Raw genomic sequence first — 15,943 nt, 5'->3', positions numbered from 1 at the left:
TTGGGTGAGCTCAGAATATATAAGGTGAGGAGAATAATTAATGACTCAAGGGCCCTATTAGCTTGGAAAGAGTTGCACCATTATCTTCACTTAAAGCAAGCCTCAGACCTCATTAAACAATTTGACCAGAGACACTTAGAAGGTGAGAAAATTGAGACACAAATCCAGTTCTCTGGTCTTAAATGTATCCTTTTATCTTGATATACTGCCTTCCAAGTTAATATTATAACTTCACACATCTTAATTTCCATCATCAGTGACCTAAATTTCTATAAGTAGATTTTCATGTTTCGTTGACTATTCTGGATAAATAAATATGTGTCTTCAAATTAGGATTATTTATTATTATGGAGACAATTTACTGAAAAATCTTTGTATATGGGCATTTGACTAATGAAAATTTAATGTGCAGTTCTAAAATGCTGAACTACATAATGCTCACACAGAATGCAAACAGGGTTGGTAAAGGCTGTCATAACACTCACCCCTCTTCTTAGTACATGAGTAAATACTGTCAGTTCCCTCTACCACATTTTTAGCTGGGCTGTTGTCAGATTCACTTCTTTCCTCTCCATCTTTGTTTAAAATAAAATGGCATCCTAATTAATCATGGGATTGAATGAACATCAGGAAATATGAGAAAGAAAAAAATGAGGTCTATTATAATATATTCACATTGCATGCACACTGAAAACAGTGGTGGCAGAACTGGTGCTCACCCGTGTGTGGATCACCTTTTCTCTCTGGACAGGTGGGGCTATAGGCAAAGCCACATGACTAGTTTTGGCCAATGACACAGGTAGGGTCTGGTGGTACTGGAAGAGGACACTGGACTGGATGGGAGCACCACACAATCAATGCAGCTTGTATTGCTGAGGGGCTGCCAGGGAGACTCCTGCCCTGGGGAGTCTTCTGCACTCAGGATGAACTGTGAGGGAGCAAGATATAACCTGGATGCCTCTAAGATACTGGGGTTGTTGGCCACTTCAGCATGGACTGGTATATCCTGACTTAAGCACACATACACTTATTTTTCTCTTATTTTATATCTTGCAACAACTTCTTCAAGCAAGTTTTAATGAAATGACTTCCACCTCTAAAACAACCTATACACAATGCAGGTGGAGCTTTAAGCATTTCTGAAAGGCAGTGAAGTACTTGGGCTGTGGAGGCTTCCTACCTCCCTTGCTGCTCTGGTTTGACCACTTCCTGCCTCTACAACCTTGGGCAGCAGGTCTCCACTGCCATAGTTTCCTCATTTGCAAAATGTAAATAATAATAGAGTCTAAGACACTGGGTTATTATGAGGAAGAAATAATGTTATGAGAAAAAAATAACACAGACAAACATGTAGAGTGTTTGGCATACAGTAATCCCTTGACAAGGGTTAGATTTCATGTCTTGTCAACATCAACCTTAACCCACTAGGGGACACACAATGTTTTATTTAGCTGATCCAAACCCCTTTTGATATTTAGGAGAAATGACAAGTGCATTATCAAATATCTATAGTCCAATAACAAGAGGATGGAAATTATTTCATTAGATACAGCTCTAATGCACTGGCTTTTAGTGGTTCCACAGAGTGGACGTATTGCTTTTTTTCTTTTTTTTAGCTGTAGGGGTGAATGTTAAATAGATGGAAATCACAAATGAAAGACCAGTAATGGAAGTGACACATTCAGGGTCAAATAGCATTAATACTATGAAATCAGAGCTCCTTAGGGGAAGAAACCAAAATAATCAACAACCTTTGAATTTAGAGGAAAAAAACTGGAAGGTGGGGCTGCTGGTACAAGACATGAAACACTGAGGCTTGCATTATTCAGCAGCTCATTCATTTTAGAGGGTAGCTAAATTGCCTGAGATCACTTTCATATTCTGCAGAGATCAAACATATTAAGAATGTCAAAACAGCATTAGGTAACCCCTTTCAAGCATCAAAATAACATCTGAGAATAAAGGGAAAATTTTACCAAGTTCAGGGCTATGAAGAACAATTAAATGGTGACATTGTAGGAGAACATTATGGGTAGTTAGGCTGCCACTAAAATACTAACCAACTCACTTACTAAAGGGTTGCTCAGTAAAATAATGATACTGAGATACTACATTTCTTCACTTGTAAATAAGGATAATAATAATTATTTTATACATTCATATGAGACTTAGAGAAACTCTAATGTATGTTAAATTTTATAAAGCATTTAATAATAGCTTACCTGTCTTTGATCACTCTAGAAGTTATAAATTATTAGCAGTATTTTCACCTTATTTTCTCTTGGACTTCACACAATTCTATACCCTTTGTTAATTTAACTACATTTTAAAGCGAGGTTTATTTGCAAATCTTCTTTATGTTACACTTTAGTTTTTTTCCCCCAAAAGACCAGAATGATAAATGCCAGGTTCCAATGAAATGACAACCTACATTATCTGCAGTTCAACACCACTGTTTGTCCTAATGGTAGCATCACAGTGTCATTATTTCAGAAGCAGGAAACTAGAACAATTCTAAAATTCTACAATGTGTAGTCTAAAAATTTAATACAGTGTCAAATTGACCCAGAAAACATCATGTGATTTTCTGATAGGTCTATTAATCAGCAGAGTCTGTGTACTTTACCTAATTATGTGATATGTGTTGGGAACCGCCCTGACTGGTATCAGAAGCTGAAACCCCCGCCTAGGCTAAGGCTAAGGGAACACCCTTGGAACTGTAAGCCAGCAAGGAGACAAAAGCTTATCTTCCTGGCAGGAATGCTGCTTCTGCTGCTTTATTCATGACTGAACCCCCAAAAAGCTTGGTCGGTTAGCCAAAGACGGGTAAGATTGCCCACGGGGGGAACCACCTAAGACAGGCACGATCACTTTGGGAGGCCCCCCAAAAGAAGGACTTGGGGTGGGGGCTGCAGCAAAAGGGGGTGATGGACCTTCGCTCCTCGGCTTTGACATAGCCTGAGTTCTCAGCGTCTGGGAAAAAACCTCCTTGTCTCCCAGTTGCGTTAGTTCCTTTGCTCCACCTAAGCCTGAAACAATGACAGGGTGGTGCAGCTCGGTACTGAGAAGTGTGGATTCCCCAGGATGATCAGGCCTAAGAAAGAATATGTAAATTACTGTGAAACCTTCTTTGTTTAGAATGCTCTCAGTTGAATGAGAAGGGTGTTAGGAGGAAGTTATTTCGTTCCTCAGTCTTACAGCTCTTTGACCCCGACTCAATAGACCGGCAGAGTTCTTTGTTTTCTATGGTTCCTTACTTCCCCCTAATGAGTACTGTACTTTACCTGAATTATTATGCAGAATGAGCCCAATAAAAGCAGGTATGGACGGTAAATCTGCGTGCTCCCCACTAGGAGGGGTGGCCATTCCGTCCCTACTTCCCCACAGAAACTAGTCTGTCTCTGTGCATGTGTCGTTTTTTCTCACGTGTTTATCGTCGAGCCATCCACAGAGTTCCGTGGTCACTGCTGGCCGGTGACCCACGCGCAACAGATATGACTTTTTATTGTTCATACATCATTCCCTAACTTAGAAATCATCAGTATGTACTAAAGTTCATTACAATGTGATCTTTTGCTACCAATTTGAGTGCACAGTGTAGAAAGATGTGCTACTCACAGAGATTCAGGAGAAAGAAACTGAACCAGGACAATTACAAACTTGAGTTTGCAGTTTTGCATATATTCCAAGGAAAAAAAAATTCAGCCAAGGCAGTGATACCTGACTTGATTACACCACAACCAGTACAATCACATGTGGGACTACTCAGGCTTTTCTTCATAGAGGATCCAAAAGGAGCTATAATTAGATCCTGAAGATAAAAAGTCTTGCATAGTTTCAGTGACCATGTGTAGCTGCTGCTCTTGGTTATGCTAAAAGCAACTCAGCTACTGATCTGTCCAAAAAAAAGTTGTATAGCACAGTGCCTTATTCCTTTATTTATTAAGTAATTAGATGTAGGTATAACTCAAACACAATGTTTTTATGTTAATGAAACCAGTTAATAGCAGACTCATTTTTCTAGATTATTAAATGGAGGGGAGGTATGAAGATAATATCAAATTAGAAGAGTGAGACATTTCTCTTTTTGTATGCCCTGTATTTTTGAGCAGATATTTTATATTTAGCTTAAGCATGGCCTAAAATATGTTTTATTTACTTTTATAACTGCTATAACTAGTAGGAAATAGAAGAGGACCCCAGTCGATTTTTGTTTTCCTTTTGCCTTACATCAGTAGGGATACAACAACCTCCCATCTCACAAGTGGGACAATCCTTGTTTAAATGGACTAGATAAAGCCTTTCCTATTCCAACTTAATTGATGAATACTATATTTTTAAAAATATATGTGCTGCTTTTCATTAAGAATGGATATTGTCATAGGCAGTATTAACATTTTATATTGTGTAGAAACATCACTTTCAGAGGAGTATGGAGGTTAGCTCTGCGTGCACTACTCTATATGTGACAAAGTATTCAAATGCATATTATGAAAAAAAAAACCTTCCTTTAGTGATTTGAGGAAAGTGTTTCTGCTCTGGCACTTCAGGAATAGAAAATGTATACCATGTGTTATGATAATTTAATGGATGATGTGCAGGGCTTGCAGTTCAGAATTTAAATTTTGAAAACAATGTTGGCTGATTACAAAACCTGCACTACCATTTACAACATTTTAATCACAAGATTCCAGAAAAATATTATGATATTCTGTATTGATTGCTTTCCACATTTTACAAATTTATATATATTTTGAAGACATAGCTAAGTTTCAGTGACTGCTAACAAATCATTGGTTGGGACAAAAAAGAAAAACAACCTATTGGCCCAATATATTCCATACATTAATGGGAGAAAGTAATATATGGGCCAAACAAACCCAAGAAAACCCCACACTGCTATAATTTAATACTTAATCTTGATTACATAATTAACTATAATAAGAGAAGAAGGTCAATAGCTATAACTTCTTTTAGGTTTGGATTTAACTCATATTTCCAGGTCAGTAGTTACTTAAAAATATGTTAAATAAAAACAGGTACTGTAGTTTTGGCATATGTCACTAATTGTACTTAAAAAGATAGTTTTTCATGGGGTAGGTCTGAGGCAGAGAGAGAGAGATTTAAACCTCAAAGGTTGTGATTAGGCATCTGGCTCAATATCCATGTTCAACCAGCTTGAATTATTCAACTTATTTGACTTGCTTTATTGCATAAGTTATCTACTTATTGAATGATTTGTAGTTGCTAAGAAGCTCTACTTTGAGGTTTAGATTGGTTACCAGATATCAACAGGGGGTCAATGTCTGAAATTATAAGGTAATTATTGGGTCAAAGCAACAGGCTCTGCAAGAAAGAAGAGCTGAAGGGATAAAACTGCATGTCTTCTGAGACTATTTATAACACCAAGGGCTAACCCTAAATAAATATTAGGAAGAAAGTAATTATTTAAATCTACAAAAATAATGAAAATCTGGGTTTATTTATATCAAGCTAACTGGATACATAAAAAGTTAAGAATATATTATTTTGGTATTCAATAAATCTATTATTTGCTTACCTGACTTATATTTATTAAATACATGGATTATGCAATTAATAATGTTTTTAAACATCCATCCTTTGACAAAGGCTTTACCGACAATTTTGACTATGACCTTTCTTGATTATTGGTCTTATGTTTTTTAACTTTCAGAAAAATTAGATTTATTATCTTCATGTCAAACAAACACAGAACAAAAGCCTTTTTAAGTAAATTTGGAACATGACTATTCTGTTTTTACTCATTTGATTATCCCTTTAAAAAATAAAGCCTCTTATATGTCATTCTGACTAAAATATAGTATGATTTTTAATAGGAAGTTATTAACAATAGTATTCTAAATTATCATCATATACTTTGAAAAAGGCAACAAAGAAATATGACTGAATAGTTAACCTCTGTGTAGCAATAAAAATTAAAGTCATAGTTAAAAAAATTACAGTACTCTTCATTAAGCCATACAATAAACAAATTTTCACCAAAGATGACTCCCTCTACTCTTCCCACTTAATGGAAAAATATGGTTCATGCATGCCCCTGTCATTGTGGTTATAGAGGAGATAAAGTCATCTCTAGTTCCAGGGCAAAATATCCAACCAGTCCAAACCATGGTATTTGGGAAGTAAACTTGGTTCATGGGTGAGTAAGTGACCTCAGCCAGCAAATCAGACTGAAGAAAAGAACTCTTCCAGGCTGCTAGGCAGAAAGGATTTCTTCTTTTCCTTCTACAGAATAACAGACCCCTGGCATATTTCAACTCTTAGTGGAATCAGCTGAAAGCTAATGCTAAAGCACCCTGTTCCAGAAAGCATCTTTATTTTCCCTTCTGATTCTCCTCGAGATGGGGTTCCCTCGGGGAGGCAGAGAGCTTGCTGATGTGGGAGGCAAATCACCCCACCGCTTCAGTGTACTGGCTTACGGGGTGTCCGGGGAAACATCAAGTGTGAGACAGGTGGACAGGGGTTGGCAATGTTGGAGGCATTCAATAGAGGACCCCTGAGGTACCAAAATATAATATGAAACTGTAAAGTTCTATTTATGACCTGATTATGATATTTAATTTAAAAAAATCTCATATCCATTCATGGTGATCTTCTCCAAACACTGTCCCATTACTATTGTCCAAACGCTATTCCATTGTGTATTCCTACTCACTTTGACAAATATAACGTGGAACCAAATGTACCACTGCTTCATTTTTATTCTGAGGAACATTTGATTTTGCAGTTATCTACTGTTTATTGAGATATGATATTTCCACACACCAAAATCTTTTAACATCTATATAGCTGAACATTTAATCTTAATTTTATAGTATAGAAAATAAACTTTTCAATATTGTCTTCAGCATTGAATATTGCAAAACTAAAGACAAACATCTTTGGGAAAAATAATAAAATGGTCCTTCAGCATTAAAATTTCTTATTAAAAAGCATTAGGTCAACGTTAATCATATTGATATGTCCTTAATACATAGATGAGTTAGGCATGAATAAAATAAATCTAACCCCATCTGTTGTAGTAAATCAGATGATTTGAAACTGCAGGTCACTGTTACAAGTCAATTGAAAAAAGCCAATATATTCAGCTTTTTCATTATTGTATGGTTTTTTGATGACACAACTTTTTAAGCAGTGTTTACCCAGGATATGAACAATGTACTGCATACTTACCAGGTGATTTTTATGCCACTTTGCTGAATGCAGGGTTAATACATTTGGGCTTTTTATTGCTTGAGTAGAAAGTGCTCATTACTTATTATTTTATGTGTATAATATAAAAACTAAAATAAAACAAAAAATGTTTTTAAATGGCATACATCACACTGTTGTAGTAGTTGACTTCCTCAAGATCGTCTTCTGTGGTTTCGGTGCAGGGGGAGGAGGCACAGTTGCAGGTCTGAGCGGGGGGAAGCTGTTACTGTGGCTTATTCCCAGTCCCCCATTTTCAAGTGGAAATGGAGGGTGATGGGGTGGAGGAGGGCGGGGAGGGCCTGGGTGAGGAAGCTTTCCTGGTGGCTGGACAGGTTCACTGTGTAAATGGACCTCCCGGTTTTTCATGTTATACCGGGTGTCACAGTCAGGACAATAGCCATGGTACTGCACTTTTTCATTAAACCGAACCCGCTCCCGAGGCCCTGCCTGGGGACACCTGTCTTTTTCAGGTCTATGCATCAGAGGCTGCAGGGACACCTTGTCCGAGTTCTTACTGGGTATGCAGCCGATGTCTCCATTGGGAATTTTGTTTGGTGCTCCTGGAAAGCCTCCGTTCCGCAGAAGGGTGCCATTGGTCTTTACTGGATTGGCAGCTGGCACCACCCTCTGGGGGTCTTCACACTTCACAGGCGTCAACCGTGGCGGAGGCGGTGGGGGGTTTGGCTTTCTCAGGACCGTGAGGATAGCAGATGGGTGTGCTGGGGGTTTAATGAGAGGCGCATTGGCCTGCACTTTGAGCTTCTCTATGCTGGAGGCTGTTGTGCCACTTGAGCTACTGTTCAGCGTGTCCGTTTTGGAGCTGTCGGTCATCTCATCCTCCAGCTGCAGGTCAGAGGTCAGGGTATCAATCTGATCAACCACCTGGTGGAAAGGACAAGGCAGCTGTGTTGAAAAATGACCCAAAGCAAAATATACTACAAATAATGTCTTCCTGTCCAGCTTGAATCTGCTATGGGAGTCTTGACAAATATTGAATCGTGTATTCCATTACAGCATAATGTTTTCATTCAATGAATTTACAGAATAGCTACCATAAGAGTACGGTTGATAACATAATGATTTCACATGCCCAGAATATAATACACTATTTATGCACACATTTTATTCCTAACTCTGCTATATCCATCAAAGATAAAATTCTGATGCAGAAATATAAATGATTTTTAAAAGGGGGGGTTTTGCTTACCATGTAGAAAGCTACAGAAGAACATCAATCTCATGCTAAAAATGGGAAAGTACCAGACAATTTTTAAAATCATAACTTTTCTGGACAATCAGAGAACTAAGATCACAAAATAAATGAATGGAAATACACAGAGTTTCAAGCCCTATTAGGATAGATAGGACACAACTGTTTTACTTTTGGCAAATCACAGGAAAAGAGGCAGCCTCCACCAAAGTTAGTAACAAGACCAAAATAGCCCTGGCCCTGTCGCTCAGTTGGCTGGAGCATCATCCCCTACATCACAAGGTTGTGGGTTTCAGCCCAGGGTGAGGCACATAGAGGAGGCAACCGGTGGGTGTTTTCTCTCTCACATTAATGTCTCTCTCTCTGTTTCCCCTTCCTCTCTATCTAAAATCAGCAAATATATAGGATCCAGCAGAAGTAAGGCCTACTTCAGTGTGGTTGGTAGGGCAATCATATGGGTAAAATAATTTAGTTTTAATTTGAACATTTCACTTAAAATGTCATATTTTGTGCTTGAGTCTGATATTGTTATGTGACCAAATTACATGCTTTGTAATAAAAGATTTTGTAATAAAACAGAGTGTTATTTGTGCCAGACCCTGTATATCCTTTGGTGAGGATTAAAAAAAAAAAACTAAAACTTTAATGAGTAATTAAAGGCAGAGTGTGTGCTGTTACGCCAATTTAGAATTCCTAGGAGCCCAGATAATGTAATCTGTCCCCATTCATTGTCTCTTTTCCATGTTCCTCTCACCTGGGAGACTGAAGGCAGGGAAAAAGTGGAAAGAGTCTGTCTTGGGCACATAGTCACACAGACAAACCCATTTCCAGACCCCTCTCTTTGATAAAACAGAAGCTTTAAGAACTAGGGCAGTGGCCAAAAACATAAATGCCCTCTAACCTCTCAGACACAGGCAAGGGTCTCCTGCCTCTGAGACAGGGTAGAAGGAAAAGCTGGCTGACCTTGGGGAAGGGGGCAGAACATTCTCTTAGACCCAGGAACCTACACCACAGGTGCCTGACATCACCTGGAGAGGGACGTGAGTCACGACCACCACTCAAAACCTGCCACAGACACAGGCAGAGGCAGGCACTTGAATAAAGTCAGCAGAGCCATAAGACTGAGATGTAGGTCTTACCCCAAGTGAAGGAGAGTAATTCTGAAGACAGAAAAATTTGGTGGAAGCATGTTAGACAAGGCAGTTATAGGGAAAGATTTTCCAGGGGCATTAAGGAGTCATGGAGTTAAAGTCGCCCATCAAATGTATCTGGTGTCTCCCACAGCAGGCTTGCCTAAGGGTCTCCATCCTGTTCAGGCACCATCTGAGGGCAGCTGTGGGATGGTGACCTCAACTCAAATGCTGCATTTCACAGGATGACAGTTGGGCCCTCAGTCATTTACACTCTTCATAGTCAGAGATCTTGGACCTGATTCTTGTGGCTGCCACATGAGCACTATTACGCATATGTGAAAATGGAAAAGTTATGAATTACATGAAAAATAATTAATTTTTGTATGGAGATAGTCCCTTTAACTCATATGCTCCATTTAAAGTTTTTGTCCTCCTCTCTACTCAGGCCCATGTGTTCAGTTGTGAAGTTGCTTCTTTGACACATGGTGGCAGGATTGGGCTCAAAATGTGAACATCACAACCAACTAGAAATTAGGGAGGCTATGGAGATTTTACTTCTTCCTCCTGACTGGTTCACACTAACACCACCAGAGCTCAGCCTTCTATTTTAGCTCTTTAATATATGTTAAATCCATTCACTTGTGTTTTCCTTTCTTTGATCCCAGTCCGAGCCACCATTATTTACCATGAGGGTCACCCAGAGTCACCCTTCTCCACTTTCCTTGCCATAGTCTCAATGATTTTTTAAAAAATACAAATGCGCTCTTCTCAATATCACGCTTAGAACCTTTCAATGTCTGTTCGTTTCTCCTGTGATAAAGGTCGATTCTTAACATAGTCTCTAGGGTCCTGTATAGTCTTCCTCAGTGCTGTGCCAGTAAGCGTTTAACAACGGCTTTGTAGGGATGCAAGGATAATCCTAACTTCAAAAGTCTGCCAGTTTTCACAGTGTAAACTTCCACTCTGGTCAATTTCAAGTTTAGTAAATGCAATATCACTGAATGAGAGGTCGGAAAGAAGTGTTCAGTAACACATCATTATAGAGTGTTTCCACCATACTGACAGAATAGATGTAAATGAGATCAGGAGTACAAATAATAGTAAAATAATTATAAATTACTAAGAATAATTAGAAAACCTTTACTGTTAATGTAATTCATTTAACATAAATTTATATACATATTTTTATATACATGTTTTCAGTAATAGTCATCTAACTACTGGCTTACAAAATCTCTAAAAATATAATAATTAGACCTTTATAGCCCATATAAGCCAGCACATCACTGTCTTTCACTCCTAAATAACTCTATATCCTAAACTCAGATAAGTTTCCCATTTCCCTTCTGTTCTCAAACCTGTCTGGTCTTATTTTAGACATTCATAATTGCTCATCAGCCTCCTGCCACAGGACATTTGCATATACTAATTTTTTCTCCTTGAAATGCTCTGACCTCTCTTCTTTGTTTTAGTAACTGCTATTATTCTTTAAAATCTTAGCTCAGTCATCACTCATAAAGTAAAACTTCCCCATCACACTGTAATTTCCCTTATAGGTCAAGTCACTTTATTAAATGTTCACAAGGGACCATATTCCTTTCTTTCTAAGCATTCACGTATTTTTTGATTATAGGTTTAGTAGTAGTGTGAGCATCAGAATAATTTTTCCTCTCTAGACTGTAATTGCAGTAAGGTCACACGCCTTGTTTGTTTTTACTCCTGTATCCTAAAGGCCTAACATAATGAACAACACTCAATAGGAGTTCAACAAATACTCGTTAAGTAAATGTACTGAGGGTTATTTCTTTAATTCAAGTTGACAGCAAACACAGTCTTTCTTATTTCATTAGTTTAATCCTCACCCAAGGATATGTTTATTGATTTTAGAGAGAAAGAGAGTGGGGGAGAGAGATATGTATGTGTGTGTGTGTGTGTGTGTGTGTGTGTGTGTATGTGTGTGTGTGTGAGACAGAGAAAGAGAGAGAGACAAAGAAAGGAGATGGATGGCACATGCACTGACTGAGGATCAAACCCACAACCTTTTGGTGTGTGGAACGGTGCTCCAACCAACTGAGACACCCAGCCAGGGCTCCTATTTGGTTTTTGAAGGTGTTGTTACTTTAAAAGTCATATTTGCTCAGTTATATTCCAGAATTTAAAAAAGGGAATAAGAGGAGTGAGCCATAAATGATTTACAGAGTTGGTGGCATATTCTCTAGCTCTAGATGGCAGAGAAATTAAAGTGGAGGCCACATAAAGCATGTGAGAGATAGGGGCACAGTCTTGGCTCAGAGGTGCTGTGTACTATTGAATTTAGAGAGGTTATTTACCCCAAGACTTTTATTGTATTAAATGCCTGGAGCAAAGGGGAGAAAGCTGGTCTACCGTGAAAAAACTGAAGCTGACGTTCAGAGATGAATAAGTACTGCCCAGGTCCCTGATGGTTTGATAGTTCCTGGGTGGTTTTAGTCTCAACATTGTTATCAATATTTCCCGAGTGCATACAAAATGCCAACAGCATAAAAAACAAAAACAAACAAACTACTACTCTCAAGGAGCAGGAAATCTAGTCAGAGAGCCTGACATACATTAATTGGATACTCGATCAAATAACTGTAAACTTGCCACTGACCCAAGTGCTCTGAGTGAAAAATGTAAGACATTGCAAGGGGAGCACACATGGCCCCATCAGTAAAGCTGCTGAAGCACTCCTAAGGGATGAGCTGCAGTTAACTGGTAGAAGAGAAGTGGTGTTAGCAGTCTACTCACGAAAGAGCCTGTAGGAGGTCCTTTAAAAGAAGACTTTTTTTTCTAATCTTTGTTATATTTTTTCTTTTACCACTTAGTCCCCTTATACTTCCCTCCTGCCAGCAATCACTGAAGACTCTTGGCTGAAGAGCATGGAGAAAGGTGAGGTTAGAGAGTAGGGAGTTAGGTAGCAACTAGGCTGTGAGAGTCCTTGTTAGGTTGTGATAAAGCACCACACATCTTTAAAAACAGTTCCGAAAGTGAGAGAAGCAATATTGAAAGAGACTATGGATTGGTATTTTTCAAAATTAAAGCATCACCTAATTAAAGAAATAACAGAATATCAAAAAGGAAAATACAAACAAACCCACACCCAGACATACCATAATAAAAATATAAAACACTGAAATAATGATGAAAGTTTTATAGCATTAAAAAGGAAGACTAAGTATTTATACAGTAACAAAAATTAGGCTGATAGATTTTCATACAAGCAACAGACACCTGAAGAAAATTTAGAAATGTGTTTCATACTGAAAAAAAGTAACTGCAATAGTAATATAATTTAACTCCTCTGTAAAAGTGAGAGTGAAACAGACATTGCCAGACAATAAAGACAAAGAGTATAGGTCTTCTAGCTCAGTCTTGAAACTATTGATAAATGACAGTTCAGAAAAACGTAAAAAGCCAGATGAAAGAACTGAAATACAAGAATCATAGGTGGGTAGAGAAAGAAATGGTTATGTAAGTAAATCAAAATATACACTGTATAGAAAACAATAATATACTAGTGACTAATTTGAAAGAGGGTTAGAAAAACATAAAACAAAACACTAGGAAAAAGAATCAGGTTGGAGAACAATCAGATTAAAGCATTTGTGTTGTGTGTGTAAGAAATCAGTGCCTAACCTCACACTTTATGCATATGGACAATTGTAGGTGAGCTGTAGAATAGACAAACTCATAGCAGGTAGACAAACTCAATTCGCAAAGTAGGACTGAAGGGGCAGACTGTCTGCCGCTATTTGGAGATGAGAAGACAGGATGATATCCATCCTAAGTCTATGACCATCCACACCTAAAATACCAGGTGCAAGGAAAAATGTGCATCTCAAACCTGAAATTCAGTTATCTGTCCAATTAATTGTGACTACTCAGGTCTGTGGAGGACTTTGCGAATAGGATTGAAACAGAGAGAGAGATTTAAACAAACGTGCTGTGTTTGATGGTTTCAGGAGGTTTTTCTCAGCCTGACATACAAGGAAGCTAGGGTCAGATTGTGGAATATTTAAAAATAATGATAACTGTGATTTAGGAATCACATGAACTCAAGATTTTCACATCAGGAAGAATATCCCTAAACATTTTTTCATAAAAGAGAAGCAAATTTGAAAGATATTAAGTGATTATATGAACCAATTTATTTTTGGGAATACAAAATTCAGTTTATATTATTGTTATAAATATTGAGCTACGAATAACAAATATAGAGACACTGTAAGGTTATCATTAGAGTAAAATTCAAGATAAACAGATTTACTTAAAAAAATAGGAGCTCCTTTCCCTATGTTTTGTCCTTTTATTATTACATTTGTCTTAACATAGTAGAATTATCTATTTATGTGTGTTTTCCCTCAGACAGTGTAGGCACATATGTCCATCTTTGTCTCTGGCAGAGAGTATGGTGATTGCACAGCATAGATATTCAATGATAATAATATGCTGAGCCAAGGAACTGGGTAAATGTAGATTTCGAGAGGAAGGTTTTTTCTTCCTGTTACTTCCATCTCTCCCCAGTTTCCCCAGCGTGGGAGAGATTTTCAAAGTCTTCAAGCCCAGAGACTGCATTTGGCCCCAGGAGCACATTGGAATGGATTCAAGGGAAGGCAGAAACAGACTTGGAGGTGGTGAGCTCTCATCCTGTCATCTGACTCTTAAATCCAGTCCTTGTTCCACAGCTTGACAATAGAGACCCTTTAGTTACTCTCCAAATTAAGATAGTTCAAGTGTATATTAACTTTAAATATTTATCTATATAGCTCTAGATAAATCCTGCTTACTTTGTTTAATTAAAAAACATGTAATAGATAGTTCAATTGCCTTTAAAAAGGAAAACTCTTTTTCAACATCACTGAATCTCTCTACGGCCTCCTCCGTAACAATTCTTGACCACTGATGTTCACTTACAAACTTAACCACAGGAAAGGAGCAATTTAACCCCAACTTAAATCTGTACAAGGGAATTTGTAAAGTCTTCTAAGATCTTCAACACTGATTTATGAAAACAAATATATATATATATATAAATTTGTGGCAAGAACAGCAAAAACTGAAAAGAAAAATGAATAGAAGCCAAGAAAAAGAGACAGGTAAAAACACTCCCCAGCTACAACTTCTGGACCATGCTCAGTGGCTGAACCCAAATGCAGGCTGACCCAAGAGGTTTGTCCAACAGAAACATGCAGGATAGCAACCAGAAGACCAGTCAGATCCTTCCTGAAAGAGACAAAGCAGAAAGTGGGGGAGCCACCAGCGGGCTATTCTAGCAGGGAAACAGGAGGGCAATTTCCCTCATATTCATATCTCACACACTTCATTTCCATTAACATTATATCAATTGTAATCATCTATATTAATCTATGTATTGATGTACCTACTATCTATATCTATGCCACTGACTTAGTGGGAGGATTAAAATGATTCATTCACCATACAGCACATGACTCTGTGTCCCCTTACCACATCATAGTAATTGCTGTAGACTGCATGTAAATTAACATGTGTGAATCACTCCTGTAGTTATATTGTGAATGGTAGATTAACACTGAATTACACTTATGTCAGAAACAACTTAATAAGTAAAAGCATTAAATTATTGCATAATTTGATTAACTCTGCTTTGACATTTATTTATTTTTAAAAATCTAGAAGAATATAAGGACTAATATGTATTAACAGATAAATAGTGAAGATGAAGATGTCATTATTAGTGAACTTCGTAACAACTCTAATTAATGGATTTAGAGAGGTTTGAGAATGTATTGATTTACAAAATAAGAATACACTATCATAAAAAAGACAAAATATGGAATATAAAACATAAATACCAAACTAACAAAGATTAATACAAAGCATAAAAGATAAAATCTCAAAAATATTCCCAGTCATTAGTTTTTTTTAATTAAAGGACCATTAAAGAAAATGTTAAAAGTCATGAAGCACAGTAAAGTCAATCCTGGAGCTTCAACAACTAAATATTGGGCTCCAGCAAAAGAAAATAAAAGTGTGGAGTGGTAAACTAAAGAAATTATAAAAGAAAATTCCATAGATGACAATACAAACGAAGCTTAATATAGAAAGAACCAATTGAGCACTAATATGGATGCATGAAAAAGAAAACAAAGTCAATTACCAAGCAAGTCCAGGACACCTGGAAAGAAATGGAAATTAAATAATCATCAGTGTTTCTTCAGGACAAAAAGTGATGAAAGATATTTTACCAGTAACTTCAAAAAGTTCTTGTGTAAAATGATTTCAGCCCAATTCTACACCTGGTTTAAAATTAACAACCAGTTGTAAGGAAAAAATAAAATATTTCTAGATATTAAAAACAAAG

The 15,943-nt window shown here is 37.4% G+C and overlaps 1 protein-coding gene across 2 annotated transcripts in view; it reads right to left on the bottom strand.

Moving 5' to 3' along the window:
• PRR16 (proline rich 16) overlaps positions 1–15,943 on the bottom strand; it is a 254,780-nt gene that overhangs the window by 77,068 nt on the left and 161,769 nt on the right. The window contains exon 2 of one of the 2 annotated variants that reach the window (XR_006785571.1): positions 7,216–8,118. Coding sequence is in view for 1 of the 2 variants with exons in the window: in XM_045838038.1 (XP_045693994.1) it covers positions 7,363–8,118 (756 nt within the window). In the remaining variant the exon portion in view is untranslated. The remainder of the gene's footprint in view (positions 1–7,215; positions 8,119–15,943) is intronic. The other variant, XM_045838038.1, reaches the window with a different exon arrangement.

This window comes from Phyllostomus hastatus, unplaced genomic scaffold (genome assembly GCF_019186645.2).
Source record: "Phyllostomus hastatus isolate PE091 unplaced genomic scaffold, TTU_PhHast_1.1 phas_contig_254, whole genome shotgun sequence".
In the NCBI taxonomy this organism is placed as follows: domain Eukaryota; kingdom Metazoa; phylum Chordata; class Mammalia; order Chiroptera; family Phyllostomidae; genus Phyllostomus; species Phyllostomus hastatus.
This window is presented reverse-complemented; position numbering and strand designations above follow the sequence as displayed.